We start from the raw sequence: 15,102 nt of genomic DNA, 5'->3' as shown, positions 1-15,102 counted from the left end.
CAAGACATAACTGCCCTGACTGAATGCCTGAATAAATTACTTGAAATCAAATAGCAAAAGAGACTGAATGTTACAACGTCTTTGATATACAACATTTCTAAGACGGATTATGTGATCAAAAGCTCCACACTGGACTAAACATGCATTGAGTTGGCAGTTAAGACTGATGTGATAGTTGAATAATACTGACATGACATATCTTCTAATGATATCGATTCATAGAGACTATTAACATAATTTCAAGACAATGCATGCATGGAATGAATTATGTAAAATACCATTAATACGCAGGCATATGGCAGGCCTCTAGTCCTCGCAATCTAAGGTCCTTTTACAGTTATGGAAGTTGGGACGGACTGTTTTCCGGTTGACTTTCAACAGCTACGAAGATATCGGTACGCTTTCATGGTTTAACAAACCAGTGGCCTCTTATTAACAACCTTTCAACATGAACGTCATCAGATCTCGCAGTGGCATTGGCACGTTCATAGGTTAGTGGGGAATGTCTCCTGAATCGTATCCTGTGTTGTTTAACTGAAAGAACACGTACTACAGCCAGAGCCGTCTAGTAGTAGCTGGTAGTGACGGAGTTATTATGTAATGTGGTGAACCTGCTAGTGAGTTCTTGTTCTCCAACGGTGCAATTGGAATACCATCAAATTTAGCAAGCTAATGATTTACTTTATTTACTGTATGATCTACTTGTTGTCATATTAATGCGTGGTGTTGGCTATGACAGTTTCTGTCTTGATCAAAATGTGTTTTGATTCGGGTACTCATGCTTAGCCTACTGCGTTCCAGCAAGGGGGTGTGTACAGGTCCGCATTCCACACTCTGGTACATGATAATATTCGTCTTATATGTCCACAAGACCGTGTTCCAGAACTCTGCAGGCTTTTTAGGTACTTTTTAGCTAAATATAACCTGACCATCCTTTCTGAGGATAACTAGTGGTTTGCACCTTGCAGTGAAGCCTCTGTAGTTAGGCTGGTGATGTATTCTGTGGATCGTAGTCTCTGACACATTCACGCCTACCTCCTGGAGTGTTCCTGATCTATAGCACAGTTGTTTTGGGGTTTTTCTTAATTATGGCGAGCATTCTTCGGTCATCCACAGTAGGAGTCTTCCTTGGCCTACCAGCCCGTTTGCGATTGATGAGCACACCAGTGCTTTCTTTCTTTTTTTAATGATGTTACAAACTGTTGATTTTGGTAAGTCTAAGGTTGTTGGCTATGTTTCTGATAGATCCTTCAAAATGTTCAGCCTCATAATGGCTTCCTTAACTTTCATTGAAGTCTCTTTGGTCCTCATGTTGACAGACACCAATAGCAGACTCCAAAGGCAAATGCAAAGCCTAGAATCAATACTAGACATTGACAGCAATGATATGACAGAACATGCCTGACTAACCAGAAACACCTGTCAAGCCAATTTTCCAATACTTTTGGTGCCCTGAAATAGGGGGACGATGTATGAAAAGGCTTGTAATTTGTAAATGGTGAAACCAACCTGAAAAATATAAAACATTGAATTAAAGCTGAGAATCTCAGATTTAACCTCATAGTAATCGTTTGACTGTTGGAATATAGAGCTAAAAGAAGACAATGATGTCAAAGTGTCTCCCTGGACTCTGAAGTCAGGTACAGAGTGATTAGTTAGGCTAAGAAATTGTGCTGCTTGTTATGTAACACCTCAAGACCAGCTCTGAATTCTGTATGCTTTTTATTTGGTGGCACAGCAATTGGCGGTTTGTCCGATTTAAAAGCTCAGCTGCTCCTGTGAACGATAAGCAAGCTTTGTTGTTGTCATCACTGTGAGTTTGGTATTAGCAGATGCCGTGTTATGGAGTGATCATTCTCACTAGTTTTTTCCCCCACAGGTCAATGGCGCAGACAGGTGGTGGAGGTGGGGAGCCGGAGAAGGATGTGTAATAAACCTCAGGAGGTAAACCCAGAGACCCCACCCGCCGCCCCAGCAGGTAGGAGCCCACTTATACACACACACACACGCACACAGGGATGAGCAGACTTAATGACCTTGATCCCATTCTATCCTTGAAATAGCCCACCTCTTCTCTAGCGCTCCATCCTAATCCATGACACTGCAGGTTTGAGGCCAAGAAGTAGTTCCTTGTTGGGAGTCTTTTGGTTGCTGTTTGACATCGGAGACATTGATGAATAAACTTGCTTATCACTATTCCCAAATACACAAATAAATGCAGGTACCCTCACTTGTCAGTGTGAGGTTGTAGATCGGCTCTTGATAACAATAGAAGGTTAAAAACCTTGGTGGCACACTGCTGTTAATGGAAATGCCTCAATATCATGTTGAGCTAGAGGGGTGCCTAACATTGTCATAGAAACTGGGTGAAAGTTCACTCTTCTGTCCCTGAGGAAGAGAGACAAGGGAAGTTGGGTCACAATTGGGTCGAAGCTAATGGCTGGAGCGTGTGAAATCAGATGATTCCTAAAACCAAATTTTTGGCCAGGAATGTGGATTAACTGTCTGTACACAGTGGACTACGAGAGGGGTGGACCTTCATTATTTTACTGTCATTATGTGCACTCGCAGCTGCCCGTCCTGCGTTTAAGCTCCCAGGCTACAGACCGTCCGAGATGGATAAGAGGATGCTGGTTTGGTCTGGACGCTTCAAGACCCCAGACCAGATCCCAAAGTTTGTGTCGTAAGTGGCCACTTCCTGTTTACACACATGGTCTCCCAGCACGCTTGCCCCTGATAGGCTCTTAATACTATTTGATTGAGTTGCATCACAAACACTGTGCCAGTTAATTGATGAGTTGTGTTGCTGGGGGAGGCAGATTTTCCAGGACAACAGTAGTTCAAAGGAGGTCTCTCCCTCTGTAGCTGGAGGTAATTGCAGTGATTTCCTGACATCTGGGAGAGGATCTGAGAACAGATCTGCTGGTTTGATATGAGGCAGCAGCCACACACAGGCCCTCTGCATTCTGGAAGATTGATTGCTTGGAATTTAGAATTTATATCCAGATAAGGCATTAGAGGGACAATTACCAGTGTAAATATTACAAAACAACTTATTTCTTATGTACCCTTCTCACCCACTGGATGTGTTGTATAGATTTATTTGATTGAGCTCAGTTGATATACAGTATGATGTATTTGTGCCATCAGGTTTGAGATGATTGATGCTGCCAGGAACAGAGTTCGGGTGAAAGCCTGCTATGGTATGATTTTTCTCACCATAGGGGCTTGTATAGTCACGGTCATCATGGGTAAAAAGGTGAGTACCAGTAGTCTCTATCAAGTGAAGACACAACGGTGCGCCAATATTCGGCCATTGTTCTTGACAAAATTACATACACTCACAGTTGATTGGGGATCATAGATGAACAGCAATTTCAAAGTTACCTGTAACATTAGTGTTGTCAGAACAATGCTCCAATCAAGTCATCTTGACCACTGAGCTCCTGTGTATGACAGGTTATTTGTTTTACTCATCTCCTTCAGGCTGCAGGCAGACATGAGTCTCTAACCAGCCAGAACATGGAGAAGAAAGCACGATGGAGGGAAGAGGCACACAGAGAGAAAGAGCAGGCTGCAGTTGCTGCCCTTGCTGAGAAGGCTCAGTAAGGGACTGCAAACCAGAGGGCCCATTCCTATTTGTCACACCATCAGAGCACCACTGGGCCGTATAGGTACTGTAGGCAACAGAACCGAAGGCCACCCAACACAGGATCAGGATCAGGAATTTAGAGCAGTCCATAAGACAAAGGTACATAGTCATCCTGCTGCTAGAGATATGGTGAAAGCTGAACTGAATAAACAACATGTCTTTAAATTCATGTATAAGATGTAATTGGTGACCCCCTTTGACTTGTGCCTGTGTTTTGAGGACCCAGTGCTATGAAAAGATGTTTGGAGATGATAGAAAATAAACTGTACACCCACCTTTCGAAGGCCTATTATGGAAAGGTTTATGACGGGTGTATTTATTTGGGTAGAAGCTGCATTTGGTTAAGAGGATCACATAATAGAGAGAGAACCTAAATGACATTGCAGTACACTGCAGATTGGCCAATTGTTAGGAAGGATAATTGTCAGATGAGGAAAACAAACACTTATTTTTCCCACTGACCTGTTCTGGTGAGCTAACCCATCCCTTGCTCCTAGCCTACTGCCTGATTAGCACCTGCTATAGCTTAACCAGTGACTACGGTATCCAATATATACTTCTCACTCATTCTCTCTTTCTCAGGCTCTCCGATGCAAATGCCTTAAGTGTAGCACATTGTTTTTTTTTTGTTTGAAGGTAATACTGTAACTGTAATGTTTGAGTTAAAACAGATGATGGGTATTTAACGCCCAGCGTTGTGAAGACGACTAGTGGGGCCCTATCCTAGGATGTGCAAAGATCTGACATTTTAATGAACAAGTTGATCATGAAAATAAAAACCTCTGGCTGTCAATGGAATGTATACTTGTAAATGTATTATTCTATCACCAGCAAGTTCAACATCCATTCCACTGGAGCCAGCTATTCAACAACTGTATTATTGGAAATTGTGTGTTTTGACTGCAATAAGACCAATTCACAACCACTGGAGTTCATGAAACAGCATTTATGCAAATGGCATAACAGAGGAAAGATACACAAACTCAATACGACAGCATCATTGAACATGAGCTGGTCACTCTCATTCTCTCTGAGAATGTTGTCTGACATAAAGAAAAAGGAGAAATTGGTAAACAATCTTTAAGCTTTGTTAACTAATAAATCACCAGTACTTTCAAGTTTAATTTGGATTTTTTTTTTTTTTTTTTGTTAAAACATTTCCATCTCAATTTTCTAATGAGGAATATGGCACCTTCGGTTCTGACAGATTCTATCCCCATTAAATAAAACCAATAAATGTTTTAAAAGGTGAATATCTTTGTCCTTTTTTTAATTTTTTATTAAACTTTCTTGTCCAAAATAGTTGGTGTGCGTCAGCGTTTATCATGATCAATCTGGAATTTGGAACACAAAAGGAAGCCAAGCTCACAGCTCACTCATCAACAGCCAATGTTCCAGAGACTCTGATTGGTAGAGAAAGCTTCAAAAAGGGCGGAGTTCTCAGTGCTTTGAGGAGTCAAAGTGATCAGTCATTGGTTATTAGTGTGTTAGCATTTCAGTCCTCTGTTTAGGTATGTTTGAGTCCCACTGGGGCAGGTATGCAGTAAGGTGTAATGTGTTCCTTGTCAGAGAAGGGGGATACAGAACATCTTCATGTCTCATTTCCTGAGTCAGAAAGAACCGCTGTAAAACAGATTGAGCATTACACTGTCATATTTTCTGAATGGACAGGCGTCAGTCCTGAACTTAAAGTGCTGCGAATGAAATGGAATTGCGTTAAGTTTCTTATAGATCCCCATAGTCTGTTGGACAGGCTTGAGGGTTAAATAGTCTTTTTGTCTGGTCTACGTCTGTCCATTTGTCTCAGTGCGAGGGAAGACTACAATTCCCATGATTCCATGGGGTAAGTGTGTCACACCAGAGGCAGGAGCCAGCCCAAACTCTTGGGGATGGAGCCTGTACAGATGGGGAGCGTTTTGTCACTGTAGAAAGGAATGCATGATATGGAGGCGAGGAGATTCACACAACAGGCTCCACCCCTCACCACCACTGTTATGCTCCAGATTCGTTCATCCTTGATGACCAATCAATGGTCTTAGAAAGAGGGAGGAAGTAGCTACTTTCATTTTGAGTAGCTTAAGTGCCTTCAGTAGAAGTCCTTCAGTCCTTAGGGGGTGGACTGGCCACGTTGTGCCTCTGTAGGCGATTCAGTCCAGCAACCACGGTCAAGACATGGTCGTGTGGTCAGTCCAGTGTTTACGTTGGATGGTTCTCTCTAGAAAGGGGGAAATCACGTCCATGTCCATGCCTGTCTCAAGAGTCATTAATGCAGTTCAGTCAGACGTGCGGTCCTACTCCCATCCACTCTGGGGTTGGGTTCAGGTCGTGGTATGGCCATGTGGATTTGTGGTGTGGGTTTATGGGTTGTGGGCTTATTTGGGGCACTTGGAGATGGCGTCAAAGGGGTGCAGTCAGTTGGGTATCTTTTGAGTGGGGGTTGGGAGTCAGAGGTGGGGAGCAGGGGGGTTGGGGTGTCTCACAGAGGGAAGAATATGAGAGCTAATCCCTCAAACTGGCTGACAAGTCTGCAGGACTCCACCTGTATTGCACGCACACACACACACGTGCTCCTGTAATATTACACTTGACAATCATGATAATGATTAAATCAATCTCTTTGGGGGGTGGGGAGCAGGGGGTACTTGGGGTTGCTTTCCCCATTGTTGGTGGGAGGGGAGTGAGGGGGACAGTGGTGTTGGGTGGGTGAGGGTCAAGGGGAGAGGCAGACGTGGGTCAGGATCATAGCTGGAAGCCTTCCATGGGGGCCTCGCACTGCTGGAAGAGGAACTGTTGCTGCTGCAGGTCAACTGCTGGGGCCAGGGAAGGGTCTTCATCCTCAGGGCTAAAGTAGCGCTCGATCAGGTCAAAGGCCTTCTGATAGATCTCCTGGTTCTCATGGCCCTGCAGGAACTCCAGCTTGTCCAGACCTGGGGAAGAACATCAGATCAGACCAGTTCTCAAGGGGCATCTCAACGGTCAAATGTTGCTTCCTCCCCAATGTTTTCAGATCCGCATAGAGGAGATGATGGGGATAGATGTGAGTGAGTGAGTGAGTGCGTGCATGCGTGCGTGCGTATGCCTTTCAGAGCAGGGTAAAGTATTTACCATAGGCCTCCTCTATGAAGGCGCAGTAGGGGTTGATTCCCCCTCCTCTCTTGGCCTCCAGCTCTCCCAGTCGGAGGATGTTCTCCAGGCCGTTTAGAGCCACCTGCACAATCTTGGAGTCCATCAGGGTCAGCAGGTCACACAGAGGCTTAATACATCCCAGATCCACCAGATGCCTGCAAGGGGCAACACACACACTCTGATAGGAGGGTGCAAGCACTATGCTAAAATCTAAACAGATATTTCACAATATTGGTAGTCATGAAAGAAAAGGACACAAGGAAATGAAGCCATTTCATAATATTGGGACATAAGTACAGTTGGGCCGGTGGTTTTATTATGGACGGTAGCATAGACCGTCCATACCGTTATTTTGCCATTATACCCGCCAAGTGCAGGAGCTGACTTTTATTAAATAAATTAAATGGCATATGCAATGCACATGGTGTGATCTGTGACAATGTCAATGTGGAACATTTTTAGCCTGCTATGGTAGCCAGAGAGAGAAAAAATACATTCTGAAGCTAGCAGCCAGTAAACTAGTGTAAGTGACCTGTTGACTTGGATCATAGCAGAGGATTTGGAAAAAAAAGTATGGCAATGTTTTAGATTCAAACCAGAGGACAAAGGCAGGGGTCAATCATTTCTGCAATGCGAGTGTGTGTATGTGTGTTTGTATGTGTTGTGCACCAAGAGCTGGCTTTATGTGTGTGTATGTGTATGTTAACCAACATTAGAAATGTAGAGGGTAGTCTTATGGAGGTAAAAAAAAAAGCTTATCAAAACTTAATTCAACATTAACTGCCATTAAGCACTTGACAGAATACTACCTCGTTTGTTAATTGAATGGGCCACTAGATTTAGCTTGTGAACACACAGTAAAATACAGTGTGTGCCGCTGCGCTGGGTGGCACAAACATTACACTTGATAGAAATGTTTTTTGTTGTTGTTTTTTTAAAGGTATTACCGGTGTAGCAGGTATTTTGGGAAGGTATACTGGTTTGAGAATTCTGATACTGGCCCAAGTCTAGACATAAGCATTCCCCCTGTCCTACCTGATCTGCTCTGCGGAGCCTCCTGAGGTGGCATTAGTGATGGCCCAGGCTGCCTCCTTCCGTGTCCGGAACTCTGCCACCTGCAGGATACTGATGAGGGGGGGCAGCAGGCCTGCATCGATCACCAACTACAGAGAGGGAGATGGAGACAGAGATAGAGACATTAGGTAAAGGTGGAGGCAACTTCACATTATCCTACAAACAACAAAGCACATGGGTATACAGTACAGGGTTCTCCCCAAAGAATGTAAGAGGGGCATTGTGCCACCTTGTCCACTTGGCTCTGCCACTATGGCTCTGATACTAGTAACTATCTTTGATCACCAATGACATTGTTAAAAGCAAAAGTGAAATCGCTTTTATGTTCCACAGTTAATTTTGCTGTGTTTTAGCGCATTTGGGCGTAACCATCTGCACCCCTTGGACACCATCTCCAAGTGCCCCAAATAAGCCCATGACCCATAAACCCACACCATGCACGCTCCCACACACCTGTATCTGTGCTCGGTTCCCTGCGGTGATGTTGGAGATGGTCCAGCAGGCCTCCTTCTTGATGGACTCCTTTGGGCTGCTGAGTAGGTGGAGCAGAGACTGCAGGGCCGAGCAGTTCAGGATCACCTGGGGAGCAGGGAGAGAAAGAACACACACACACACACACACACACACACACACACACACACACACACTTAAAAACACTAACGCAAAGCAACTAATTTGCAACAACCTAACAGGTTTTGTACGTTCTGATTACCTGGGTCTGCAGGTCATCTCCTGTGACAATATTCCCCACAGCTCGCAGTGCTGGTGAGACCACCTTATAATCTGAGTGTCTGAAATAACACAGCGGGAAAGACAATGTTGTAACCATTACTGTCATGACATTGCTACAGCAATCCAGCTAACTAGCAAGACAACATGTGCCAAATCTTTATCTTACTATACTGTCTCACTGTGTTTACCAAAAACATTCTAAAACTGGTCAGCATTGTCTAGTCTCATCTCAGGTGACAGATCTGATCTGTGTGTCCAGGAACTGAACACTGATCATTTCAACATTATGGTTACAGTTGTAGTAAGAGTTTATTAGGTCTTACAGCAGCAGCTCCACCAGCCTGCGACAGACTCCTGAGTCGATGACGGCCTGGATCTTGTCGTTGGGACCATCGGACAGGTAGGAGAGAGCCCAGCATGCATCAGCCAGGATGTCTGTGTCATTGACAAACAGCAGCCAGGACAGCACACTCAGACAAGGGGACACCTGCGGGTGTAGAGGCAGAGAGAGAGAGAGAGAGAGAGAGAGGAAGATGTGTGAAAAGAAAATTACTCCGATACATACACAGGCAAAGACACGCTGACAAACCACCTCTAATAGCGTGTGATAGAAAATGTGCAGGGGACGTATTATATTATTATTATTATATTTTGCGGCATTTTGACAGGGATAGGCGTGAAACTTAAAGCCTACTCCAGGAGGTTCGTTCTGTGCAGGAAGTAATTTTGAATGTGTGAGAAGTATTTTTATTTAGTTTTTTGTGATCTTTGCCTTCATATTGGTTTAATATTGAATTTCCTCATCCACCAGACACCCTAGCGGGTAGACCAAAAAGTTTTATACCCTGGATGTATCATAGGTGGCCTGTTCCTTAGAAAGTTAAAGGTGGGCTGTTACCTTGGTGAAATCTGGGGGCGGGTTCTTTCCTCTGCACAGGTTGGATAGAGCCCACACTGCATTCCTCATCATCGTCAGACGGTTCTGTTTGGCCAACAACCTAAGAGGAAATCAACAGAATATTTACTTATGGCAAGTTTCTCAGCTAATGCTACTTTGACAAAAGTCCCTTGATTCCAAAAATCTTCAAATACAGATTATTTACACAGGAGAATCAGGTGAGTCCATACAGTCCATACACTTACTGTACTAAGGAAGGCAGGATGTTGCAGTCCACTACGTAGTCTCTGCACTCTGTGCTGTCCCCTGCTATGTTACCCAGGGCCCACACTGCCTGCAGTGTCAACACATATTAACGATGTTAACCAGCAACATTTACTATACAGACACCACCATACACGACTGGCATAACATATTACACACACTCCATATTACTGGTGAAATTATCTATATAGAGTACACTGACATTAAACAGAACACACCTGTTCCAAGAGACATCAAAGGTGTGACATCATGTTTGCATTATGTCAAAATGGACTTAAAATAGAATGAGTTGTAGTCGTAGTAAGAGTGGGAAGCTGCCAGAGATGTAGAGCACAGCATAGAAACACCAAGGGAGAAAAGCTAGGGGTACATTTCAATGATAAGATGCATACGTGACAAAACAGCACTGACATCGGAAAAACAGGAATTATTGATTTGTATCCTTCTGTACCTGTTCCTGGACGTCCTCAAAGTCTGAGCAGAGCATCTCTATGAAGATGGGCACAGCTCCTGCCTGGATGACAACACGAGTCTGGTGGGACGTCCCCGACGCAATGTTGGTCAGAACCCAGGCAGCTTCAAACTGCACAGATACACATCAAACACCATCATCACCACAATGTCCATTGTCACAGCTTGAAATGAATGCTCATTTTATTTTAACTCTTTCATAAAGCCCAAATAGATGTCTTGAGGGTGGCATTGCACTAAGGATGGATGTAGTGTGTGTGTGTGTGTGTGTGTGTGTGTGTACCTGCAGTGTGCAGTTTTCCCTCCTCTTCAGGAACTCAACAAAACGCTCCACCACTCCTTGGGTGGCAATGACCTCATCGATGGGTGGGTTGGGTTCTATATAAGAAACACACCACAGATGTGAGACACTGGTCCTAGTTCAGCTAAGTGTCACTGAGGACTTAGGTAAGAGGGCCTTAGGTAAAACAGCATCTCTGGTGAGACATTACCTTTAGATAAGAGCTTCCTGAAGCGCTGTGTGCCCATCAGCTGCTGCTCTGGAGAGCTGGAGAAGATCATCTGAGTCATGTCCTCTGTGATTGCCCCTCCCTGTAGGACAGAGAGAGAAGGAGAGTGTGTGTGAGTGTGAGTGTGTTCACTGAATTCTGATAGTTTGTCTTGTGTTCTCATTCTAGATTGTCTTGTGTTCTCTATGTACTTTATTTGTCTTTATTCCACTACCTACATGTGTTTTTTTGTGTGTGTATGTGTGTGGGAGAGAAATCTCTCTCACCGTGAGCTGGTCCATGGTGTTGGCCTGGGACTCCAGGTACCCGCTATCCGCCATCCCATCATCCTCCAGTGCTCCATCCTCCTCCACTGTTGCAACATTCCTCCGCTTGAAGAGCTGTAAAGGTTTCAGCACAATAAGCACCTTTCTGAACATTTCAAAGGGAACTCAACAGGCCAGGTTAGGTTTTAGCACATACCCTCCCTACTACACCTGCATTAGCTTTGACACAACACTCCATATCATTTCATGAGATGGAGTATGGTGGTAATGGCTTGCCGGAGCGTTCGACTTAATTCAGCCATGAGTGCCCTTATCTGGTTCTACATCACGTATCCCAGTTGTGAAAGTATCCACATACTCTCCATCCATTTGAGATTTTCATCGGTCTCACGAAATAAACAAAAGGCTAATGGGATTGAGTGAGTGGTGAAGCCTGTTCTCCAGTCTAAGTAAGTTAGTTTAATCTTGTTCAAAGTCAGTGTGCTGTTGGTAGCTTGTGTATTTTGCTGTGGCTATTGCCGTAGATTGAAGACCCATCTCTTCAGGCTACATCTTAACAGTCCCTCCTAAAGACCTCTTCACCCCCACTACCCCCCTGTACAAGTTTCTCTCCTATTTATATATATATATATATATATATATATAAATAAATAAATAAATAAATAAAATCCTTCCTCTAGCATTGTGACTGCCTATGGCCCCTGGTCCAAGCATTGATTACTTTATCTTATGATGACTGATGGATAGATGATTCACTTACTTAAACAAATGTATTTGTTGTAAGTTGCTTTGGATAAAGGTGTCTGCTAAATTCCATAAATGTAAATTTTGCTTAATGTCCATACGACATCCTATCCATATTCTTTATACCCAAAGCAGCGGTGGAAAACTCCAAACATGGTACTGTGGACTCGTGTTGAAGCTACACCTACATCATAGCCTTAGGTTACAACTCATTACGACTCCAAAGAAGTCCACTGAAACCCCCGAAAACAGGTCATCCAAGAATCAATGTCAACAACCTTTGAGGAACACTATATGGCACTAGAACTGCAAAGCAACAGCATGTTATGCTCTCAGGCTGTCTCCCCCTGCATTCTCTCAGGCTGTCTCCCCCTGCATTCTCTCAGGCTGTCTCCCCCTGCATTCTCTCAGGCTGTCTCCCCCTGCATGCTCTCAGGCTGTCTCCCCCTGCATGCTCTCAGGCTGTCTCCCCCTGCATGCTCTCAGGCTGTCTCCCCCTGCATGCTCTCAGGCTGTCTCCCCCTGCATGCTCTCAGGCTGTCTCCCCCTGCATGCTCTCAGGCTGTCTCCCCCTGCATGCTCTCAGGCTGTCTCCCCCTGCATTCTCTCAGGCTGTCTCCCCCTGCATGCTCTCAGGCTGTCTCCCCCTGCATTCTCTCAGGCTGTCTCCCCCTGCATTCTCTCAGGCTGTCTCCCCCTGCATGCTCTCAGGCTGTCTCCCCCTGCATGCTCTCAGGCTGTCTCCCCCTGCATGCTCTCAGGCTGTCTCCCCCTGCATGCTCTCAGGCTGTCTCCCCCTGCATTCTCTCAGGCTGTCTCCCCCTGCATGCTCTCAGGCTGTCTCCCCCTGCATTCTCTCAGGCTGTCTCCCCCTGCATTCTCTCAGGCTGTCTCCCCCTGCATGCTCTCAGGCTGTCTCCCCCTGCATTCTCTCAGGCTGTCTCCCCCTGCATGCTCTCAGGCTGTCTCCCCCTGCATTCTCTCAGGCTGTCTCCCCCTGCATTCTCTCAGGCTGTCTCCCCCTGCATGCTCTCAGGCTGTCTCCCCCTGCATTCTCTCAGGCTGTCTCCCCCTGCATGCTCTCAGGCTGTCTCCCCCTGCATGCTCTCAGGCTGTCTCCCCCTGCATGCTCTCAGGCTGTCTCCCCCTGCATGCTCTCAGGCTGTCTCCCCCTGCATGCTCTCAGGCTGTCTCCCCCTGCATGCTCTCAGGCTGTCTCCCCCTGCATGCTCTCAGGCTGTCTCCCCCTGCATGCTCTCAGGCTGTCTCCCCCTGCATGCTCTCAGGCTGTCTCCCCCTGCATGCTCTCAGGCTGTCTCCCCCTGCATGCTCTCAGGCTGTCTCCCCCTGCATTCTCGGCTCACCTGTTCATCCTTCTTTTGTTTGCGTAGCTGTAGGCCTTCCTCTTCCCTCCTCCTCCTCATCTCGTCTGTGTTGAGCGACTTGTTCTTGTAGCTCTTGAGCCGTGCATTGTCCTTAGCCTGACTCATCCTGACAGTCTACAAGCAGGTGGATACAAGCAGGCTGTAAGCACAGGGATGCAGTTTAGACTTGGGCATGAAAACTGGTTCACTAAGTAACCAATATGAATTGCTATGAATTATGACAATAGTTCTTAAGTAAATGGGAAATATAACTCTGACAGCAATGAATACAATCTAAGTCTTCATTGATCAAATGTAAATAATTACATCCAACATTAACCTACTGGCAATGTATGTCCCCAAGACAAAAAATGCATTGTTGTGATTAATGTTATACACACACAAAGCGCATGACATGGGGGACACCTACTTACGGTTAGATGGTTAGCATTGAGACAGGAAATTGTTCTAATGACGTAAACATTATCTGACATCTAACACTGTCTGGACTGGAGTGTCAGACATATAAAACATTATTCAGACACTGACGAATGAATGATGAACAGTGAGGCGGGTCTCAACTGCGCTGTCAAACGTTAGCTAACTAAGGGCATTTAGGGTGAGAATATTGATTCTTACATCGTCTCATTTACACGCGTCGTCGATAACTGTTCGCAGCCATGAAATCTCAATGAATCTGGCTATTACCTAAGGAGTATTTAAACCACTCAAAGCTAGCGAACCAGAGAGCCAAAATAAGCACCGTTGTTGGCTTGTATTTTAGCTAGCATGAAAGCTATCCAGCTAACAGTTAGCCGGAGCTCCGCCGTAAACGTAGCTAGCTAACGCTATGTGTATTCCGCTGCGAAAGGAAGCTTATGTGACGTATAAACAAACGAACAAGCCAGCTAACAGCCTGGTTACATATGAAGTGCCAACGATTTAAAGCGCCATAAATAATACACGTCTCTGGATAAACATTGTAAAAGTCACTGACCTGTCAAATTGGGTTTATAATCCCCCACAACGCTAGGCCACCGCTTCCACAACCGCCGCCGGTGTGATACTGCGCATGTCCAGTAAACATTTCTTTATTTTTTTTGCTGAGCCTGAGGCTGGCTAGACGCTCATCTTGGTAATGGGCACAGAAATAGGACAAGCCAGAGGCTTCACTTTGCATCCATTTCCGTCCACGGTCTGTGAAAAAAAAAGTGTCAATGGTGGAAAACAATAGGAAGGTTGTGAACTTTGTTTGCACCTTGACCATATATTTTTTTTTAGCTTAACGTGTATAATGTCTAAGGTCTTACGATCTCTTCGCCGCACAGGACAAAATAGCCTATCTGTATGGAAAAAAATACGATTTTTAGGGAGACTACACACATGCACAGTCTGACGAGATCCTCTGCCCAGCTCGGCAAAGATCTAATTTTCTTAATGATATCATACAATAAATGACGGGCAGACCCCAGGTAGTGAAAGTAAGCAGCATCACCTCATCCACTCTGACTCTCAACACAGGGGCTCCCCAGGGCTGTTTGCTCTGCCCCCTACTGTACTCCTTGTTCACCCACGACTGCGTGGCCACGCACAGCTCCAACGCCATCATAAAGTTCGCTGATGACACCACTGTGGTTGGCTTGATCACCAATAACGACGAGTCAGCCTACAGGGATGAGGTAAGAGTCCTGGTGGACTGGTGCCAGAACAACAGCCTCTCCCCTTAACATCAGCAAAACCAAGGAGCTGACCGTGGACTTCAGGAGGAAGAAGGTGTGGGGGGGGGACCACGCCCCCATCCACATCTGCGGGGCTGCAGTGGAGAGAGTCAGCAGCTTCAGGTTTCTTGGTGTCCACATCACTGAGGACTTAACATGGTCACACCACACCCACGCTGTGATCAAGATGGTGCACCAGTGCCTGTTGTTCCTCAGGCGGCTGAGGAAATTTGGTATGGACACCCAGATCCTCACAAACTTGTACAGATGCACCACAGAGAGTA

General features: G+C 45.4%; 2 protein-coding genes across 4 annotated transcripts; one reads left to right on the top strand and one right to left on the bottom strand.

Annotated features, from left to right (window-relative positions):
- The first annotated feature begins 344 nt into the window (after nucleotides 1–344).
- Nucleotides 345–4,450, top strand: fam162a (family with sequence similarity 162 member A). 2 transcript variants are annotated; one of them, XM_083674933.1, is made up of 5 exons: nucleotides 345–491; nucleotides 1,880–1,978; nucleotides 2,572–2,683; nucleotides 3,151–3,259; nucleotides 3,487–4,450. In XM_083674933.1, exons 1-5 carry the CDS (start codon nucleotides 449–451, stop codon nucleotides 3,607–3,609), a joined length of 486 nt encoding a protein of 161 aa, XP_083531059.1. In that variant the 5' UTR covers nucleotides 345–448; the 3' UTR covers nucleotides 3,610–4,450. The 2 variants fall into 2 exon arrangements, with proteins under 2 accessions (XP_083531059.1, XP_083531060.1); XM_083674934.1 differs by lacking the exon at nucleotides 345–491 and adding an exon at nucleotides 667–1,211.
- Nucleotides 3,972–14,157, bottom strand: kpna1 (karyopherin alpha 1 (importin alpha 5)). Of its 2 annotated transcripts, none has more exons than XM_083674910.1 (14): nucleotides 14,098–14,157; nucleotides 13,101–13,260; nucleotides 10,993–11,106; nucleotides 10,709–10,808; nucleotides 10,501–10,595; nucleotides 10,198–10,329; nucleotides 9,728–9,816; nucleotides 9,483–9,582; nucleotides 8,908–9,071; nucleotides 8,565–8,643; nucleotides 8,306–8,431; nucleotides 7,814–7,941; nucleotides 6,758–6,933; nucleotides 3,972–6,579 (listed from the first exon to the last, which is right to left on the bottom strand). In XM_083674910.1, the coding sequence occupies exons 2-14, from the start codon at nucleotides 13,224–13,226 to the stop codon at nucleotides 6,392–6,394; spliced, it is 1,617 nt and encodes a 538-aa protein (XP_083531036.1). In that variant the 5' UTR covers nucleotides 13,227–13,260; nucleotides 14,098–14,157; the 3' UTR covers nucleotides 3,972–6,391. The 2 variants fall into 2 exon arrangements, with proteins under 2 accessions (XP_083531036.1, XP_083531037.1); XM_083674911.1 differs by having other exon boundaries at nucleotides 13,101–13,235; nucleotides 14,098–14,145.
- Between the last annotated feature and the right edge of the window lie 945 nt (nucleotides 14,158–15,102).

The sequence above is a fragment of the Argentina silus genome, assembly GCF_951799395.1.
Source record: "Argentina silus genome assembly, chromosome: 1".
NCBI lineage: Eukaryota > Metazoa > Chordata > Actinopteri > Argentiniformes > Argentinidae > Argentina > Argentina silus.
This window is presented reverse-complemented; position numbering and strand designations above follow the sequence as displayed.

Coding starts and splice junctions, on each gene's coding strand:
- fam162a (XM_083674933.1), top strand. CDS start 449: ATGAACGTCATCAGATCTCGCAGTGGCATTGGCACGTTCATAG. Junction 2,684..3,150: donor CAGATCCCAAAGTTTGTGTC/GTAAGTGGCCAC, acceptor TTGTGCCATCAG/GTTTGAGATGATTGATGCTG. Junction 3,260..3,486: donor CGGTCATCATGGGTAAAAAG/GTGAGTACCAGT, acceptor CATCTCCTTCAG/GCTGCAGGCAGACATGAGTC.
- kpna1 (XM_083674910.1), bottom strand. CDS start 13,226: ATGAGTCAGGCTAAGGACAATGCACGGCTCAAGAGCTACAAGAACAAG. Junction 10,809..10,992: donor ACACCATGGACCAGCTCACG/GTGAGAGAGATT, acceptor TCTGTCCTACAG/GGAGGGGCAATCACAGAGGA. Junction 6,934..7,813: donor GGCTCCGCAGAGCAGATCAG/GTAGGACAGGGG, acceptor TGCCCCTTGCAG/GCATCTGGTGGATCTGGGAT.